Raw genomic sequence first — 18,330 nt, 5'->3', positions numbered from 1 at the left:
ATTATGTGTATCTTTGTTTCCAGGGCCAATTTAAGGATTAAGCAAATGACATAAAATACAAAAACTGCATTTAAACACACAGTTTAGTAGAAAACAATTTCTACATGTAGTATGACAGCGTTGTAGATGTAACAAACCACTATAACAGACATTTTATTTAATATAACACACGTTTCAGTTGTCCTTAGCTCTCCCTCTTTGCACACACACACATTTTCAACAGTAAAATATTCAATGTTGTTTGATTAAATATATATGTATCAATTAACATTACTCTTCTCTCCATGTCTGTAGACGGTTTATCAGGATCCGTGCCAACGGCCTCATCCTGGGCTTTTTCGACAAGTGCACACAATCCACTCGTGTTCTGAGTCATCTGTTGGAAAGATTTAATTTGAAATTATCTAGAGTTTTTCTGGTAATGGCACTAGAAACAAAGTTTGGGTGAAAAGTAAATTGTTTCTCTAAACGTTTGACCTGTCTCCAAATAGGAAACAGAAATTCAAACCGCAGATTGAAGAGTGGAGGGGTGCACAGCGAGGAGCTGTATTCATTTCCAGTAGCCTGCATAATTAAACTGCAGGTCATTTTGTGTGTGTGTGTGTGTGTGTGTGTGGCTGTGACAGTGAAGTGCCATTCAAGTGGCTGGTAAATGTGTCAAATCAAGATAACGCTGACAATTACCAGAAAAGAACTTCTCAGAGACACTTCAGACACCAATAAATAATAACCCCCCCCCAAAAATGGACTGCAATCTTTTTTTTAAACTGAAACGACTGCCAGAGGAGATGATAATAAACCAGTTTTTTCATTGTCAAAACTGAAATGTGTAGCTAATTGCAGGGGAAGTGAGCTTTCTCTGGAGCGCGTGCAGCTGCACGCACTTGAGCAACTCGCAGGGCCTCACCCCCAGGTTCCACTGCGCGCGGGCCTCCATTGTACGGGCGAGCAGGTCTGCAGCTTTTGGACTGATTGTGTGTAATTGCCAGCAATGGGCGTCAACACTAACAGCCACTTCAACAACAAAACACTCCCCCCCCTCCCCTCGTCCCCCTGTCTGACTGTCTCTCTGTTCCTCTACCTGCTCTGATCGGGGAGGTCAATTGAACACATCGGACACACGGACAGCTGCCGCGCAAACATTCACACCAGTCTTTGTGACACACTTGTTAGCGGGGGAAAGCAATTACACAAAGCCGATGTGACACCGTGTCACGGTGTTGCCATGAGACTAACCTCACTTAACCACAAACCACAACCTGCCCTAATGATAATTAGATTGGGGGCATTTTCATATTTGCTGTAATTCTGCCCTCTTGAGATCGTGAAGGAGCACTTTTCGCCGTATTTAAGTCACGTGTAATTGGTACCCTGAGTTATTTCATGGCACAGGTGGCTGGTATTATATATGTTTAATTTCCTGCAATTTGAAGGCAGTGGGGGGCATTTTTGTTCCGGTTTTGTTCAAAACTAACCAGTTTAGGTGAAGTCAGTGTAACGTAGACTGGTTTTAACTGCTCAGCCGAGATTTAAATGTCAATAAAGTAGCATCACGTTATTAACGTGCGTGTCATGCTGTTCAAATTCACGCACACAAACACACGCTTGTTTGTCAAACAAGGTTTCTGGTTGATCTCCATCTCGACAGTTACAACCTGCATGAGTGACCTTTGTGCAGCGTACACACACACACACACACAGAGAGTGTGTGGAAGCGATAATGGCACCTTGTTTAAGTCTGTTTATTTTAATCCTTAAAATACTCTCGGAGGGAAAAGTGTTTCCTTCCAATCTAATGGCGGCGAATTAAGACACACACACACACATACACACAGACAGACAGACAGACAGACAGACATGGATCAATTTGTAGAAAACCTGCTTTCTTGTAGCATCTGCTGGATTTTTATGCCGACGTATAGAAAAAGAAAGTTTTTTTTTAATGCAAATAATATGAGGGGCTCAATTTAAAGATGTCTCTGTAGTTGCTACATGCAGAGTCATTAAAGGCTTGTGCAAACACAGTTTGTGGTTTCCAACTAGACGCACACTCACCTGAATGTGAATGTGACCAAAACAAACATTCACACATGTGTATAACACCTCGTTTTATTTACTCCCATTTTAAATGGCTTTTCACCAGAGGGGATGTGTTTAGTAGACATTCACTGTCGCATCAATTTTTTTTTATAAATCCCTACTTTTTTACATGTTTTTGAGAGTTTTAAATATCTATTTAACACCTTTAACACCAAGCCTATCGCAGACGACATGTTCGCGCAAGTGCACTTTGTATTACCGTAATTACGCGATGGTTTGTGCTATTGGAAAAATGTGGTTATTACGGTAATTTCACTGTTTCAGGAAACCAGCGAATCAGCATCTTTGTCCCCAGAGAGTTTGAAAAACGCCTGTACATAGTTCCCATTTGAGTGTTATGTGTTATATACTGTACATATTTCAAATTTAACACACAAAATCTATTGTTCGTGTCCAACCACAGCGTTTTTTCTAAATAAAAGTTTTTGTTTTTCTTCATTTCAAATTGTAGATACACCATCTTAACATGCAGTAAATTGCAAATAACTACCAGATATTGAAAGTAATTCTGGAAAAATGGGCAAAAGCACTTACTCACAGAAAGACCGCTGTAACATTATCACTGAGAGAAATGGTGTTGTAATTGTTGTTTTTCCTCCTCTGACTTGTTTTGTTTCTGGCTCATGTGTGACGTCAATTCATGCACAGGTGACAGACGTGACGCAGGGGACGTGATGTTAACCCTAACCCTAACTGGCAATAGGAATTAGCTTTTTATAGGCTCTAATCCTGGGTTTACCTGCTAATGTAAGTGTTAAACAGACTTAAGTCATCTGTCACAATTCAACAGAGCAGCCACAGAAAAGAAGCCCAGATATCGATCTTTGGACATTTTAATCCATCTGTCACAGTTTACAGGATTAACTTGTGTCTGATGTATGAAAAATGAGAGTTTCAGGAAAGGCAGTGTGAGGATATATGTTCCACTCCCCAAGGCCCTGGCCCGATCTTATCTGTCTGAGAAACACCTCGACTGGACAAGGACAAAGGGAGGGCCCGTGGTTTGGTCACCAGAGGTGTTTTCCTTGGCAGGGGAATGTTTTTCGGTGTGGAACTCTTACTGCTGCGAGGTTTTCGAAAGGAAGCAGTTATTCCAGAAACAGGAAAATGCTACAAACAATATGGCAACACATGGTCCCTGCTGGAGCTGCCGCTGGGCCCTGCTCTGCTGCGGAGTGTTGCTGCCTGTTGCCAGGAGAGAATATACATAACTGTGTGTGTCTGTTTGTAGAAACAGGACACACTCAATCAGTCATGGTGGAGATCTAATTGTACAGATGTGGCCTGTGCATCCCCCCCCCTCCTACTGCTCTTTAATTACTGTTTTACTGAGTAATGCAAATGTTTTATATTCCACCTCCAAACTGGAGCAACAACAATGACAATTTAAAAGCTTTGGGGGGGAGCTAAGTTTCCAGAGACTTTCGAGTTGTTTGTATTGAAAATATTTAGTTGTTTGATTATGCGATTTGTGTTTCAGATTTAGCCGTAATGGTTTCATTGTGTTGTTGTCTGTCGGTTGTCTTTTTTACGCCGTGTTGTGACACAGTGAGGTGCCTGCAAGTGGAAGCACATGCTTGCCGCGATGCTTTCGCTATCACTAAGAACATCAAAACAAAATCAAATCAGAGTTCAAACCTGAGCCGCTCATCTCTATTAAGCGCTTAACATGAGCTGTTTTTGTTTTTGCATGCAGGGGAAATTCGCGATTTGTGTGTGTTTATGTGTTGCATGATCTTGTTCACACATCTTTTTGCATCTTGTTGCAACACCCTGTAACCTGTAACCATCATTATTTTTCATCCTCTCTCAGTTTAATGTCGACGTAGTTGTTTGCCATTTCATTTTTTTGTAAAAATGAATGTGAATTACATAATTAGCAGCATGTTCCTTTTGTATAATATAAAGAAAAAGATGCATTGATTTGCCTGAGAGTCATTCAAGGAGATGAAAACCTGCAATCATTCACAGCACAGTACGTATAACGGTTGATTAATCTGGACTGAATGATATGATACAGTATATTAATGCTAAAGTGAAAATATCAATCAATATTCGCCCCTTTGTTCTTGAAGAATATATATATTTAAAATGAGGATATTTGAATTTGTAACAGGGTTTTCGTTGCTTCTTACATTTTATATGAATATATAAGACTTTAATAAATATTATTATTTAATAAATGCCAATGTATTTCAATTGCTTCCATATAGTGTCATCCACTGACTCTAAAACAAAATTGTATTTTATTTATTATTTTGAGATTTCATTACATTAGTTGAGTGTTTGATGAACATGACATTTCATGTTGCACTAACTCAGTTAAAGTAACACGAGGATTTTATTAAGTTGCTCCTTTATCCTTTATTTTGTTTTTTGTTTTTGTTGTAAGTTGTTGCTTTTGCGAGTTGATATAACTGTAAGTGTATAAAATGGGCTCATGATATTGCTTCATATTGATGATCAGATTGTGATGAAAGTGTTGATTCACACCCAGTGTAGTTTCACTGTGCCCCCCTGATATAAAGTAGTATTTAGTAACTTGTCCAGGTTGTAACCCACCTCTTACATGAGAAAATAAATAATTAAATGATTGTGTTAGTCACTAGAAATATATGTAAACATGTTAGATCGGTGTTTCCCTGCATGTTTTTAATGTTGCCCTGCTCCGACACACCTGATTCAAACGAGCAAAAACCTGCTAACCAGCCGCTCATGAGAATCAGGTGTGTTGTAGCATGGGGGCAACATCTAAAACACGCAGGAGAAGCCCCGAGTCCCCGAGGACCAGGACTGGGGAACGCTGCGTTAGATCGACTGAAATCTGGTACTACACCACATTTTTCAAAGTTAGACTCACACACCCGGATAATGTGATTGAGAGTCAAAGAACTATTGCATGTAAACATTCAGTCAGACCAGAGTTAGATGCGAGCTGGCATCGGGGACTGTGCACATGCACCACAATTCCCCCCCCGGCTCAAAGCTGCAAATAATAGAGGAAACCAGTAAATACAAAACAAACAAAACATGGCAAGGAGAGCAGTTTTGCTCTGTCATCTCAAATAATTGAATATTTTAAAAGTTCATGGATGGTAGGACGACTCAGAGCTCAGTGCTTGGCATGCTATAAACTAGTGGCCAGCGAAAAAACCCAGAATCCCTTTAAGCTTATTATGGTTCATTGTAGCGCTGCGCATGCCCTACCATTATAATTGTTTATCCAAGCTGACTCGTATTTGGGGAGGAATTTGAGTTTTGCAATGCTTTGCTCGTGGATATTTTGACACACATTCATGACTGACCTGAGCTGCCTCTTGTGAAATTGCTATAACCGGATCATTTTTAAGCATTTCAGAAATGTCACAGCTTACTTTTGAGCTCACGGGACACTGAAGGCTGACATTTTATCACTTCCTCTATTATTCCTACTCGTAGTCTTGACAAATCCATGCAGGCAATTCAGCGGCTCCTTGCCGACCAAAAAAAAATCTGTTCAATTCCAAAAATACTCTACACCTCTTGGGAGGTATTAGCACCAGATCCTATTGTTTTACCACTTGGCACAACTCCAAGAAGGGCTGTTTGTTCACGTTAGCAACAGTAACTAAGAACAGTGGGACTGGACTGTCTTGTTTTTTCCAAGCTACAATATTTCATTCCAAAGAGTCAAGCTTGAATCATCTGCGTTGGAAAAACAGTTCCATATGTATCGGGTTTTTTTGCAACTTGTTTATATATATGAGGGCTTTGCCCTCACTGTCTTTACAGACTTACATCCACCAGTTGTGACGATTACATGCAGAGCTCCTTCCTCTTTCCTTGGTACAGCAGAACCTCCCCCCCACTGCTAGGGTGGGTCTTCCCAGTGTCCCATCTTCCTTGCAGTTCTCGTCTTAGGCGGAAGCCATTATGCAATAAAGTCGGTGTTCACACACATACTGACAAACGTGTCCTCACTCACCTCCCGGGGTTAAAAAATAAATCCGCACAGGATACAGGAGCAGGCGTCTCAAGAATGATATTCTAAGACAAAGAGGAAGTGAGAATAAAAAGAGTGCATGTGATCTGTATATACCACATTATAGACATATACCCCATGTGTGTATGGGGGTATAAAATATTCCAACTGGGTTCATGTTTTTGAAAGGGTCCAACTTCTTATCCGTGTATCACCAGTTGGCCTTTTCACAGCAGCCATTTTGCCGTGTTTTAGAAGGAGAAGCACAGAGTTTGTGTGAAGACAAGTTAGGACGGTGTGACAGTGGCTCGGCTCAGTGGCTTCAACCTTTTGCTCCTCGGGTGACGAAAGGACACATTCGTCGACTGCCTTTGAAGGACCCTAGAACATCCAGTCAAGCCAGTGTATCCTCCAAAGAATGGATAGTTCCCAAAATGCAGCCTCCAAAGGATGCAGCTAATGAACCTCCCAATCCTACCCTCGAATGTCAAATAAAGGCAAAAAAAAAATGCCCTGAGATAACTTTTGTTAGGCTTTGGTGCACTATAAATAAGAAATTACTTGACTTGACTTACACAAACATCTGTCCACACACGTGCACATAATCACTACAAAAAACAAGGCACACATCAATTAAATAGTTCCTGTTTGACTCCATATTTATCTAAATCAAAACAGTCGGAGCGTTGTTGGAAAGTGCAGTTCCTCTCCTTTTTCATCTCAACTTCCAAAAAAAAATCTTTTCCCCCTCATTCTTCCCCTTTTGTTCTCTTCCTCCCGGTCTCTCGCTCCATCAATGCACTGATCAATACCAGAAGTGTAATGATGATGAACAATCCGCATCAAGCAGGAATTCGCAAAACATATTTTCGTCTCCTCACACATGCTGATGACATCTGGCGAGGATGAGGATGTGGATCCCCGCCGCTGTTTCCTTCTGTCTCTACGCATACAGTATGTAAATGAGATTTAAAAGCATGTGGAGCTGTATTGTGTTGCAAGTATAGTTCATCTGAATACAAATATTCTGCTCAGATTTACATCTCTACTTTTGAAGAGGTGGGGAATCATACCTCAACCCCTTCCAGGGATCGTGTCCTTACACATAGTGTATATGTCAAAGGGTAACTAAACACCGTCTTCTGAAGCTAACTCCACCCAATGACGGATTTTGAAAAACAGTGAAGGGGTCGTGGTCTGGTCGTCAAATCTGACACCGAGTTGAAGCACTGACTGGGGTGCTCAGTGAGAAGAGACTCTCAATCGCTCATCACCACGCTTCAAGCGTTGGAGAGAGAGAAGAGAGGCAACAATAGTGACACCGTCTGCATTTATTAAAGGGGGAGGGAGTCTGGGACAACGAGCCTCGTGCTGAGTAGACAAGACGAGTGTGACGCAGGCGTGGACTAAGAAAGCCAATGGCAAAATGTATATGCAGTAGCCAGTGCAGTAGATTCACCGATTTTTATTGCAAACTTCAAACTTCAATTCTGAAATGTGAAGATTTGCATCTGGATCAGCTGCTTTCAATGGACATGGAATGCGCTGTAAATAATAATTTCACTGCACACACACTTTGACTTCTTTAAAAAAAAAACACACCTTCAAAGTCGTTTTATGGACCGTCGTGAAAGAAACATGTTTTGAGAGGTTCAGATTAAAAAAATTTTTTTGTGTGCCATCTTCATTTACTCTTCACCGGTAACACATGCACTGATATTTACACACGTGTTCCCTTTACAATGACACCCGAAGTATTCAAATAGACACGGTGGTTGCAGAGGTAATCTCTGTGCTCTCCCGCTTGTTGACGCTGACCCTCACTGCTGTTAGCAGCTGATCGCCGCCTCCACTATCGCACACTTCAACTACTCCCCTCACGTTTGTTAAACCTTTCTGAATAAACTGTTAAACTGCTCTCGGGTTGATTCGTAACACATGTATCTCAACGGAACCTTCCTGGCTAAATAAAGGATAAATAAGTCAAACAAAATAAATGTATGCTGGTTTGTAAGGAACAATTTAAAACCCATAAACTATCCATTCACATACAAAGAAGATTCTAGAGGCACTGAGTGAAGCTCCATACCCCATACAGATTTTAACCAATATGATTTTATAACAACCTTCACGCACACAGCTCTGACCTAATTCACAACATTATGTAAAAACATGGCAGCGCTTTGCGACATGACGTACAAAGGATGTCAGAAATTGGGAATTCCTATCTGGACACCTGACAAACTGCATTCACTTCACATTAGGAGTTCCACAACCAGGCACTTGTTCAGTGGAAAAAACGCGTCTTGGATTTTTTTCGTCCTTTGACAAATAACACAGGACAAAACTTTTCAAAACGACTGAAAGGGCTTATAGAAGCACGCTTATCAGATGGCTTGTAGCAGTAATCTTCCATCAGAGAATCCAGGGATAATCCAATTAAAATCACTCCAGAGGTTTGCTGTTGTCAAATGTTTCCCATGTGACCACACTGTATGCTGTCAGACTTGCGCTTATTACACTAAGGGCAAAAGCAGAAGGTTTTGACTGGGACAAATTTGATTCTAGAGCTTCACCAGATTTATAAAGAAAAGTGGTTTCAGTTATGCTTTTTCTATGAGGTGTGTTTTCAGAAACGTTGTTAAAAAGTAAACACGTTTTTTTACACTCCGCAGTACGACCGGGCAGCCACAACGACTCCCTCAGTACTAATTTGGCCGACCGCTGCGCTTTTAAGTCTGTGGATGTTCCTGAGGTATAGGCCTGAGTGGACATTTCCTTCCTCAAATAATAAAAATGTTATCGAAACAACACTTGAAACAATCACAAGACTCTGGCAGACTCTGCAAACACGTAGACCTACAGTTTCATGCCTGAAGCCTAACTCATCGTGTGTGTGTTATAAATTGAAAATTGAAAATATGAGATAAATGAACAATAACATGGTTACAACTGAATGTTATTCCTAGTTATGATCAATTATGGAAACAAGTGGAGCTGATGAATTGTGTTTTAATATAAACGCGGTTTAACATGTTGCAATCTATCATTGAAAAGACTTCTCATTGGACTTGATGTGTGCTTAATTTGAAAAGTAAATTTGTGTTTGCTCTCGACTTCAGAGTTTCTCATTTACCTTGGCACTGCAGGCAAAGATGCCTGGATATTACTCAACATACACAGATAGAGCCAATTTGGCAACAAGTTAGCAGAGGAAAAGTATGCACAAACTGAAGAAATGTAAACAGCGAGAAATGGCTTCTGACTATGATCGAAAAGCTGTGAACATGTAACTAATATTCGGACTGTGGACTGTAGCTGGCAATGCCTCCATTTATAATTCATCTCCACAGTTATAATTGCTAGTCTATGATAATGGTATAATAAAAGCATCTTTGGGTTAGAAGGTATCCAAAGTTGCTCTGGATGTCATCTTTGGCGTCACAACAGGGATAATAAGAGGATATTATCTGCCTCACCTGCGTTCCTGAGGAATCTGCCCATGTGGGATGTGACAACTCTCGTGGCGGGATCATAAAATCCATCCCCGCAGTCGTAACATGAATCCGGAATAACGTGTGGAGGATGCAGATCAGTTAGTTGAGAGTCTCCTGTATAGATAGAGTAGATGTTTCGTACTGAATTATTCTGTTGCAGAACTAAAAGAGTCTAGTCTTCTGTAATAGCGTTGGCTGGCGGTAATGTTCTAACCGAAGCCTGTATATAAAAAGTGGACGTAGTCTCCTGGTTTGCTGGGTGAAGCTACAAGAAGAACTCAGTCTGAATGGAAATCTATAGGAAAATGTTTCACTTCACTTCACAACATCAGTTAAATTCTAACCTGCAGGTCTGAGTCCATTGCACCTCTCGCTGAAGAAGCGTCTATCCACACCATTGCAGTAGTCCCAGTCCTCCTCCTGGTACTGCAGGCCGTCAGCAAAGGTAAAAGACCCCTGGTCAATCCAAACAACATACATCTTTATTTGCTGCTTGTCTCAGATCAGATCATATCAGAACATGCTGTTTCAGTGTCCCCATCAAACCGTCGCTATTATCTGCATCTGTAACCACAACAGAGCAATGAAACCAAAGGAAATTTCATTTGTGCTCCTCAAAGCAGTAAAAATATTATACCCCGAAACCTCAACAAGAGAAACAATGCCCCTGTTAGGCAAATAACACACAGACCTCAATGTTGGGATTATTTCTTTGGGGGATCTGGAGGTTATCCTGTGCAAAGGTTTACATTTTCCTCCATTGTCTTTTGGCTGAAGCATAAATCGGAGAGATTGATATCTCGAAACCTCAAAGGATGAAAACCAAAACTGTTTGCAGTTTTGAATGATACTGGGGTGGAAATTGAGAAGAGAACAGAAAAGAACAGAAGAGGAGAGAAGAGGAAATGTTTAGTTTTGACTGACAGTTACAACTAACGATTAATTGTACACAATTAAACTTTTTGTCATGTGACCCTTTAAATGCGCATTAACTGTCGTGAAAGATAATGAGGCTCAACATATACACAGTATTTCAAAAGGATCAGGAAGAAATTAAGAGGTTTCACTGGAATGCATGTTTTCCTAACGAGGTTTCAGTTTATTGAACAGTTTTGTTTCTTTTCCAGTGAAACTAGATTCTGTTGGACTGGCACTGATGCAGGTGCGGCGCAGCCTGGGCCAAGGTTTGTCACGGTTCAGACCTGCTATCATTTCACATGAACCGCGACTGCAGTGATGATAATAATTGGAGTGATCGCTGTTGTGGCAAAAGCCCATGAAAGACTGCAGGAGAAACTGCAGCTTCACACAGGAAAAGAGGGAGAGAAACCTAATAACTACGACAATAATGGTGAGTGATTGCTAAAAGGGACCAGATGTGATATCAACTATAACCAATGTAAAACACAGTCGCGTGTGTGTGGGGTGGATCCATGTATTCTAACGACACACACACTTACACACAGAGAGAGAGAGAGGGTCTGATTTCCATGACTTCAGAGGACATTGGATTGATTTACATTCATTTCCTACAGACTTACTCTAACTACTACTGGCCTAACCCTTGCTTTTTGTCCCCACAATGTGACTGTGTAAACAGATTTGGGTCCCCACAACATTAGTTATTATTAAATTATTAAAAGACAAACATACTTGTTTTTATATGTTAGTGAAGACACATCATAGACATAATGTACTCCCTAACCCCTTGCCCCAAACTTAACTATGTCCCAACAAGGCCAAACAGATTTGTGTCCCCACAACATTAGTAAAAACCTGGATAACACACATACACAGAACCTCACCTGTTTAGCTATGCCGTTTTCCCAAGTGGCCTCATATTTACTTCCATTAGGAAAGTGAAGCACTCCTTTGCCATGGAACATTCCATCTTTCATCTCTCCTTCATACTTGGTCTCTGTGGGGAAAGTGTATTCTCCTTTCCCCTCCATCCTGACGAAGGGAAGAGCTGGTCACCACTAACTAATAACTATAAACCACTTTTCAACAGGTAGGTAGACTTCATTTGTCTACAGTAAAACCCTTTTATTACATCAGAGTAAATACTCAGACATTCATGATAACCATCCAGGCAAATGAAAAAATAGTACACCCTTTCCTTGGAGTTGTTAAATGCAAACAAGGTAAGTCGTAAATTATGTGTAGAGTCTTGTAGATTTTAGATTTATAATGAATATATATTTCTATATTGCAAGAAGGATGTACATGTTCCTATATTACGGAACTGGAAATAAAGTTTATTTGAGAAACAAAAAGACATTTATGAGGAGCTCAGATGTGAAGAGAAAAAGTCACTTGGTATCATGAAGAAGTCACAGTCTGACAAAGTCATTATAGGCAGTAATGCTGTGACATTACAGCAGTAGAAGATGGATGGACAATATAAATAGAGGAGCATACTACACAGTTGTACAAAGAAAATTAGTGAAATACTAGAACCATATAAAATATAAAGATACAAAACACAGCTATACAAAGAACAAGACATGAATATTATAATGCAACTGAACAATCCAATCAACAGCAATTATGTTCAGTATGTCTTATTCATTTGAATGTGTGAACATTGCCTTTTACAATCATAGTAATTTACCTGCCATTTTTTGTGGTTCCTTTGTAAGTGCTCCCAGTGATCTCCATTAATGTGCTGCTGTCCTCCTCAACGTAAACACAAACTGCAGGTTTGAAACACACACAGAGCTTTGCGTCGTTTCCGTGGCAACGCACCAACAAAAAGGGAGATAAACTCTTGGTGAGTCTGCACAGTGTAAAGAGAACATTGCGACGCTTTTACGGTGCAATAATAGCGAATGTTCAAATACAATGACATTTTTTTTCAACTTCAAGTTACAGCTTCTTTTTTCTTTCTTTTTTTTCTTTTTTACGACGTATGCGGACGGCTTCCTGCGCTCCGTCACTGACGTCATCAGAGCGCGCGCCCCGGCAGGCAGCGAAGTAAACTGACCTTCTCCTCGGCCTCGTCGCTGCTCATCCCGGAGCCTGACGAGGACCTTGAATGTTTTTCAGCAGTTTGATTTCTCCTCGTGATTTGTTCTCCACGCGCAGCCATGTCCGCAACGCTGGAGATCCCCGAGCTGCAGGACCTGAAAGTGGATGAGGTGAGACGCGGTTAATGCTGAGTTTGATTCAAGACTACTGGGACAACAGGACATGCGAGCTAACTAGCTGCTAACGCTAACTGCTAGTGTGTCCGCTGATAACTTTTGAGATAACTCAGATTTATGACGGCATTATTATTATTTTTGTTGAGCAATAACTGCTCGTTTGTGTCGGGGCATATTAGTGATAGTGAGCATAGCAGCTTCATAGAAAATAAAATGTGTATTGTAATAAGAAGTTGTCGGTGTAGACAGCACTATTAATGTGAAGTATGGTAAATAAATGTTGTCTCAACTGTTATTGATAGTCCTCAATTGCGCTGTATTTTTACCTCTGTCCACATTCGCATTAGTGTCTGACCCAAAACAAACTTCAGACAGAGCAATGTCAGCAGCGTTGTCTTTTGACACAATGAACTTGTCCTTGAAAGTCAGGTGTCTGTAGAAGTGATATCATAAATGATATAGTAACAGGTGGTGGCTGTTTAATAGTAGATCAACTTTGCAACTTTGAAGATTGTAATTTATAAAATTAATCTTCAAATGTGTCAGTAATTCAGCACCAGAGCTACACTGTGGTTCCATTCTAAGACAGGATGGCAGCAGACATACTAGCAACTCTGTCATTAATAACTGTAAAATATCTCACTGCAGAACCACATTTAGACAGTCTGCTTTCTTCATCAGAGGAAGTCATATCTGGAACACAATGCCTTGTGAAATTAAACTGATTACAGATTTCAAAATGGTTAACTTCAGAGGTCAAGAACAGGCTGAAATCAAAATAAGATTGTACCCACTTTTAATATACATAGTTTTAACAAAGTCAGACTGTTTCAGAGTGAGTCATTGCATTTGTAAATTATATTAGGTAGATTAGAAGTAGTTCTTAATATTATTGTTGTTGTTTTTACTGTACTACATGTGTTTTTTTTATCTCCGAAAAGCCCAGCCAGGGACGGGAGTTGCAAACTAACAAATTGCTACACTTTTTGTGCAGTACATCAGATGCACTTTATGTCCACTGTGTCTCACTGCATTGTGTCTAATAAATAAAGTTCATTTAACCTTTATTGTCCAAAAACATTCAGAACAAGTTATTTACCAGAAAAATACTAGAGTGCTAGAAAAGACTGTGTGTTATACTTGTGTTAAACTGATATGTATTTTATAATGTCCATGCAGCTAATTTTAAATTTTAATATTTGGATGGAAAGCATGGTACCATTGCTTTCTCCATTATTTTCCAGCAAAGTCATTGGAGCCCCTGATAAAAATGTACAGCCAGTGCTACAATGTCTTAATAGCTAAGAAAGTCATTGACTGTTTCTACACAGTCACATAATGAAATATCACGTTACATTGTTGTTGTTCAGAGGCCTGTGCTGAACTCTTCATACCAGTGTAGGAACACAAGCAGTTAAAACAGGTGAAGAGTTCTGCCTGCATGCAGAGGAAAGCAAATCTTTATATGCTTCACCTGCTCCGCACTAAAACAATGGCATGAAGTTTGCTGGTAAATATTGTAATTTTGAAGTAGCTTTTGGGCTTTCAGCTCCACCTGATCACTGTGCACAAATAAAAATGTTTTTCTGCATGATGATCAATCCAATTTCCAAACATCAGTCAGTGTTTTGGAAAGTCTACCAGAGAGATGTGAGAAACACAGCTGTATGCCCTTAGTTATTTGGCAAGTTGGTAATTAATCTCTATTTAATGTGTCTATTTTTGTCCAGGTCAACGTGTCATCTGCTGTGCTGAAAGCTGCTGCTCACCATTATGGCTCTCAGTGTGACAAACCCAACAAAGAGTTCATGCTCTGTCGCTGGGAGGAGAAGGATCCCAGGAAATGTCTAGAAGAGGGGAGGAAAGTCAACGAGTGTGCACTCAACTTCTTCAGGTAAACACACACATACCGGTACAATTGTTGAAAAAAAAAATATCTAAGCAAGTGTGTTTATTGTGTGTTTCCACAGAAACGATGTGGGAACAGTTGATTAATTGATGTGTGTGTAATAGTTGGAAAGAAAGCACCAGTGGGCAGTTGAGACAACATCTGAGAGATTATGCAGAATATTTTGTGGAAATGCAACAGTCTGCTTGTGGTTAGATGATGTTGATGAACCCTGGATTCAGCTTGAGGATGCTTAGTGAAATTTGTTGTCAAGAGTTTTTGCATTACTTCCCCTGATGGACAAATTGAGACTTCTGTTCTGCAACGTGTCCTGCTATAAGCTCTTTATTTCATCTGCTTTTGTGAAGCTGTATAAGATGTCAATAATTTTCTGACTGTCCAGTTTTGGTCACATGTTGTCTCTCCAACTTACCCAGATGAAAGAGCAAACTAAAAAAAGTTGCTGAAACATGTTTCTCAGACTTGAATACAAGAGTAAATCCCTGGACATTCAACCCTAGTGGATCCAACCTAGAAAGATAAATACTCGCAACAGGTTTTTGGTCCAAATTTCCTGAGAATCTGTCTTTGTTTGATCTTTGTTGCCGCACAACTGTTTTTGGATCATCTGAATTATCTTTTTGAGCCAGTATTTATTCCTGCAGAGGTATTTGTGTTAATAATTACTTATCATTATATTCATTTTGTGAAATTTTGTGTAATTTTATGACTATTGAAAGAGATTGAAATATTTAATTAGCACTTGTTATCTCCAATGTGTGACATGATGGACACATTTCTTCATAATGTCTTCATAAAATTACCTGTTCATAAAAGATTTCTGATTCTCTAACATGAGCGAGTTAACCACAGAGCCTATTGTGTCTATAAACCTGCCACTGGGACTTATTGAAGTGATCTGGCGTTTCTCACTCTTAACTACTGTGTCTGTGTTTACTGAACAGTTTCAACAGAGCTTTGTTTGTTCTCATTCTCACGCAGTCACAAAGGTGCTTTTTATGTCGCGTCTCTTAATCAAGTTGTGTTTTCATTCACGCCAAAAAAAAAAACCCGAAACAAAAATAAAGCACACAACTTTCAAACGAGGAAACAAACAAGTGACACTGTGGCCATAAGATAAACTGAAAGTTATTGTGAAAGAACCCGAACCTGTAATTATTATAATGAGCAAAGGTTTGAGAAAAGCTGTAATTACACTTGGGACCTGGTTTGATTCTTGGGTGCTTCTGGTTTGTGCCAGGTGATATAATGGTGATATATGATTTTTGGCCTGTGAGTGAAAGGTGAAGAAACCAGTTAATTATGGTTTTCAGCTTTTTTTATAGACAGAAAAAACAAACACTTGTTTGAGAGAAACATTTCACACATCATAGGTAAAATATTCAATGCAATGATGTCTTTATGTTGGTGTTTAGAGCTGCAACTAACGATGATATCCATAATTGATTCATCTGTTTATTATGTTTGGATTTTCCATTAATCGATTATTTTGGTGTTTCCTACATTTTTAAATGTTTTCAAATGTTACACCTGTAATTCATATGATCAGACAAGATGTTGTTTTGTGGGGCGAGTCCCTCACACTGTATATGATCTTGATTCAAATGTCTGTTTGAAATATTACTTGTAGGCAAATCAAGGGTAACTGTGCAGAGTCATTCACGGAGTACTGGACCTGTCTGGATTATTCCAACTTGGTGGAACTGCGCCGGTGCCGTCAGCAGCAGAACGCCTTCGACAGCTGCGTCCTCGACAAGCTGGGCTGGGTGCGACCTGAACTAGGAGACCTGTCTAAGGTGAGGCTTGTGGGAGTTTGACTGCACATTCACATTGGGAACAGCAGGTTTTAGACTCTCTATTCTTGCCAAATTGTAGGCTGTGCAAAAGCCTCTGATTGCACCCGTGTACTCTTCTCACCAAGACGCACTTTTAGGCAGTAAAATAATGTATTTGTGCTGCTTTCGATTTTCTGGTCATTGTAATTTTTTATTTTTTTTTTTACAGGGTTTTGCATAACTGACTGGCCTGTGTTCATTCTGCAGGAGCAATCACAGCAAAACCAATAACCGATCATGATAATAGCTTTTTGGAGCATTTATTTCAGTGTTAAAAAAACATACACACAGACACTTGCTCAAACCTGGAAATTCATGAATAACTCTAATCAAATTTCAGGCCACTTTGACTTGCCAAGCAGAGCTGTTGTTCACAGCTATTGTTCATGGAATCAAATCACAAGAGCAGGGAGACTATGGAATTTTCACTTATGAGGAAACATGTTCAGATTGACTATGAACACAAACTGGCCAAGTTATTCTGGTTTCTGAGCTAAATAACAAACTCTTATTGGTGGAAAAAAAGGTATGTTTGGGAAAAAATGAGTGAACCATTCAGATGGGAAGATGCAGTGATTTAAGATAGTGTTCAGATCCCCTGTTTGAACAGTTAAAACAGGCAGAAAACTAGTTTTAGACCTAGTAGATGGCTAAGTCTCCGATTTGTTCATGTTCAGGTTGACTTCAAACTTTGTGGGTATATTCCTGCCAACTTGTGAACACACAGTGTCGACTGTCAAGTTTCTTTGGATGGTAACCATGTGTCTGTTTTCTTTTGAACCGCGACCCAACCCTTTGATCATTTCACTCATGACATCATTAGGTCATGCTCCAGCTTGATGCACTTCACTAGTTGTATTGGATTTCATAAAGAACCGAGCTCTTAAAAACATTGCATCACCAAATCTGTGCATGTCCTCGATAATGTCCTCACAGGACACTGTTGTTTTTATTTTATTCTTACACTTCTGTGTTTTCTTCGCAGGTGACCAAAGTGTCGACCTCGCGGCCGATCCCTGAGAACCCTTACCACTCTAGACCACGTCCTGAGCCCAACCCAGTCATCGAGGGGAAACTGGAACCAGCCAAGCATGGCAGCAGGTTTTTCTTCTGGACCTGGTGAGGCAGCACCAGAACAGTCAGTCATCTTCCAAATCCATGGGCCCTGTCCAAAACCTGCTATTCCACATGTGACCAGTAATGCATCTGTGTTACTTAAGAAAGTTTAAATCTCTCAAGTGTGGGCACAGTGATATCCATTACTGGTTCTAAAACTTTAACGTTATTTCTGAGTGTTGGTTTTGGACAGGGCTCGTGTCCTGGCAGTCTGTCCAGCAGTTGTACTGTACCTCCACCTTCACACAGTTTGATAAAGGAAGGAAGGATGGATGGATGATTGCGTAAACAAGTCCATGAATCCATGCAGCTTTCCTGACCACTTATGTAAATGTAATTAGTGAACAAAAAGCAACATGCTGTTATTGTTGTTGTCAGCTAATAAAAGAGATAAATTATAATACTGGAGTTTGATATGCCTCCTTTTCAAGATGTTGTCTTCAGACAGTAATAAAAGCTTTAAAACAATTCCTAACAGCTTAATGGTGCCAGACACACTTTCTTTGATATCAGCAGATTGGAGGCAACGGCACCGTGTTTGCACATCTGTGTTTTGTCAGTGTGTGCGTTGTCAGACTGATGGAGGGTGAGGTTGGAGGTCAAGGCTCAGGGTCACTACCTGTAGCCAGAGAGAGCTGCTTCTGCTTCCTCCTTTTCTCCCAGCTCACTTCCTGCCGCTGACCTGAACTGCAAGAAGGCGAGGGGAGTCATTTCGGAGATGTACAGCAAAAGTATGTTATTGCTGCCAGTGCACGTGTACATGCAC

The 18,330-nt window shown here is 40.2% G+C and overlaps 2 protein-coding genes across 5 annotated transcripts; one reads left to right on the top strand and one right to left on the bottom strand.

Annotated features, from left to right (window-relative positions):
* Positions 1–249: 249 nt before the first annotated feature.
* morn5 (MORN repeat containing 5) lies at positions 250–12,401 on the bottom strand. 4 transcript variants are annotated; one of them, XM_044012518.1, is made up of 6 exons: positions 12,173–12,401; positions 11,364–11,511; positions 9,903–10,014; positions 9,541–9,672; positions 6,065–6,126; positions 319–376 (listed from the first exon to the last, which is right to left on the bottom strand). In XM_044012518.1, exons 1-5 carry the CDS (start codon positions 12,217–12,219, stop codon positions 6,113–6,115), a joined length of 453 nt encoding a protein of 150 aa, XP_043868453.1. In that variant the 5' UTR covers positions 12,220–12,401; the 3' UTR covers positions 319–376; positions 6,065–6,112. The 4 variants fall into 4 exon arrangements, 3 of the variants coding, with proteins under 3 accessions (XP_043868454.1, XP_043868452.1, XP_043868453.1); XR_006358146.1 differs by having other exon boundaries at positions 323–376; positions 5,878–6,126; XM_044012519.1 differs by lacking the exon at positions 6,065–6,126 and having other exon boundaries at positions 250–376; positions 12,177–12,399.
* A 110-nt stretch (positions 12,402–12,511) lies between these two features.
* On the top strand, positions 12,512–17,965 carry ndufa8 (NADH:ubiquinone oxidoreductase subunit A8). The gene is made up of 4 exons (XM_044012516.1): positions 12,512–12,698; positions 14,435–14,598; positions 16,244–16,409; positions 17,434–17,965. The coding sequence occupies exons 1-4, from the start codon at positions 12,648–12,650 to the stop codon at positions 17,569–17,571; spliced, it is 519 nt and encodes a 172-aa protein (XP_043868451.1). The 5' UTR covers positions 12,512–12,647; the 3' UTR covers positions 17,572–17,965.
* The last annotated feature ends 365 nt before the right edge of the window (positions 17,966–18,330 follow it).

Source organism: Solea senegalensis, linkage group LG21 (assembly GCF_019176455.1).
Source record: "Solea senegalensis isolate Sse05_10M linkage group LG21, IFAPA_SoseM_1, whole genome shotgun sequence".
NCBI classification, from domain to species: Eukaryota; Metazoa; Chordata; class Actinopteri; order Pleuronectiformes; family Soleidae; genus Solea; species Solea senegalensis.
This window is presented reverse-complemented; position numbering and strand designations above follow the sequence as displayed.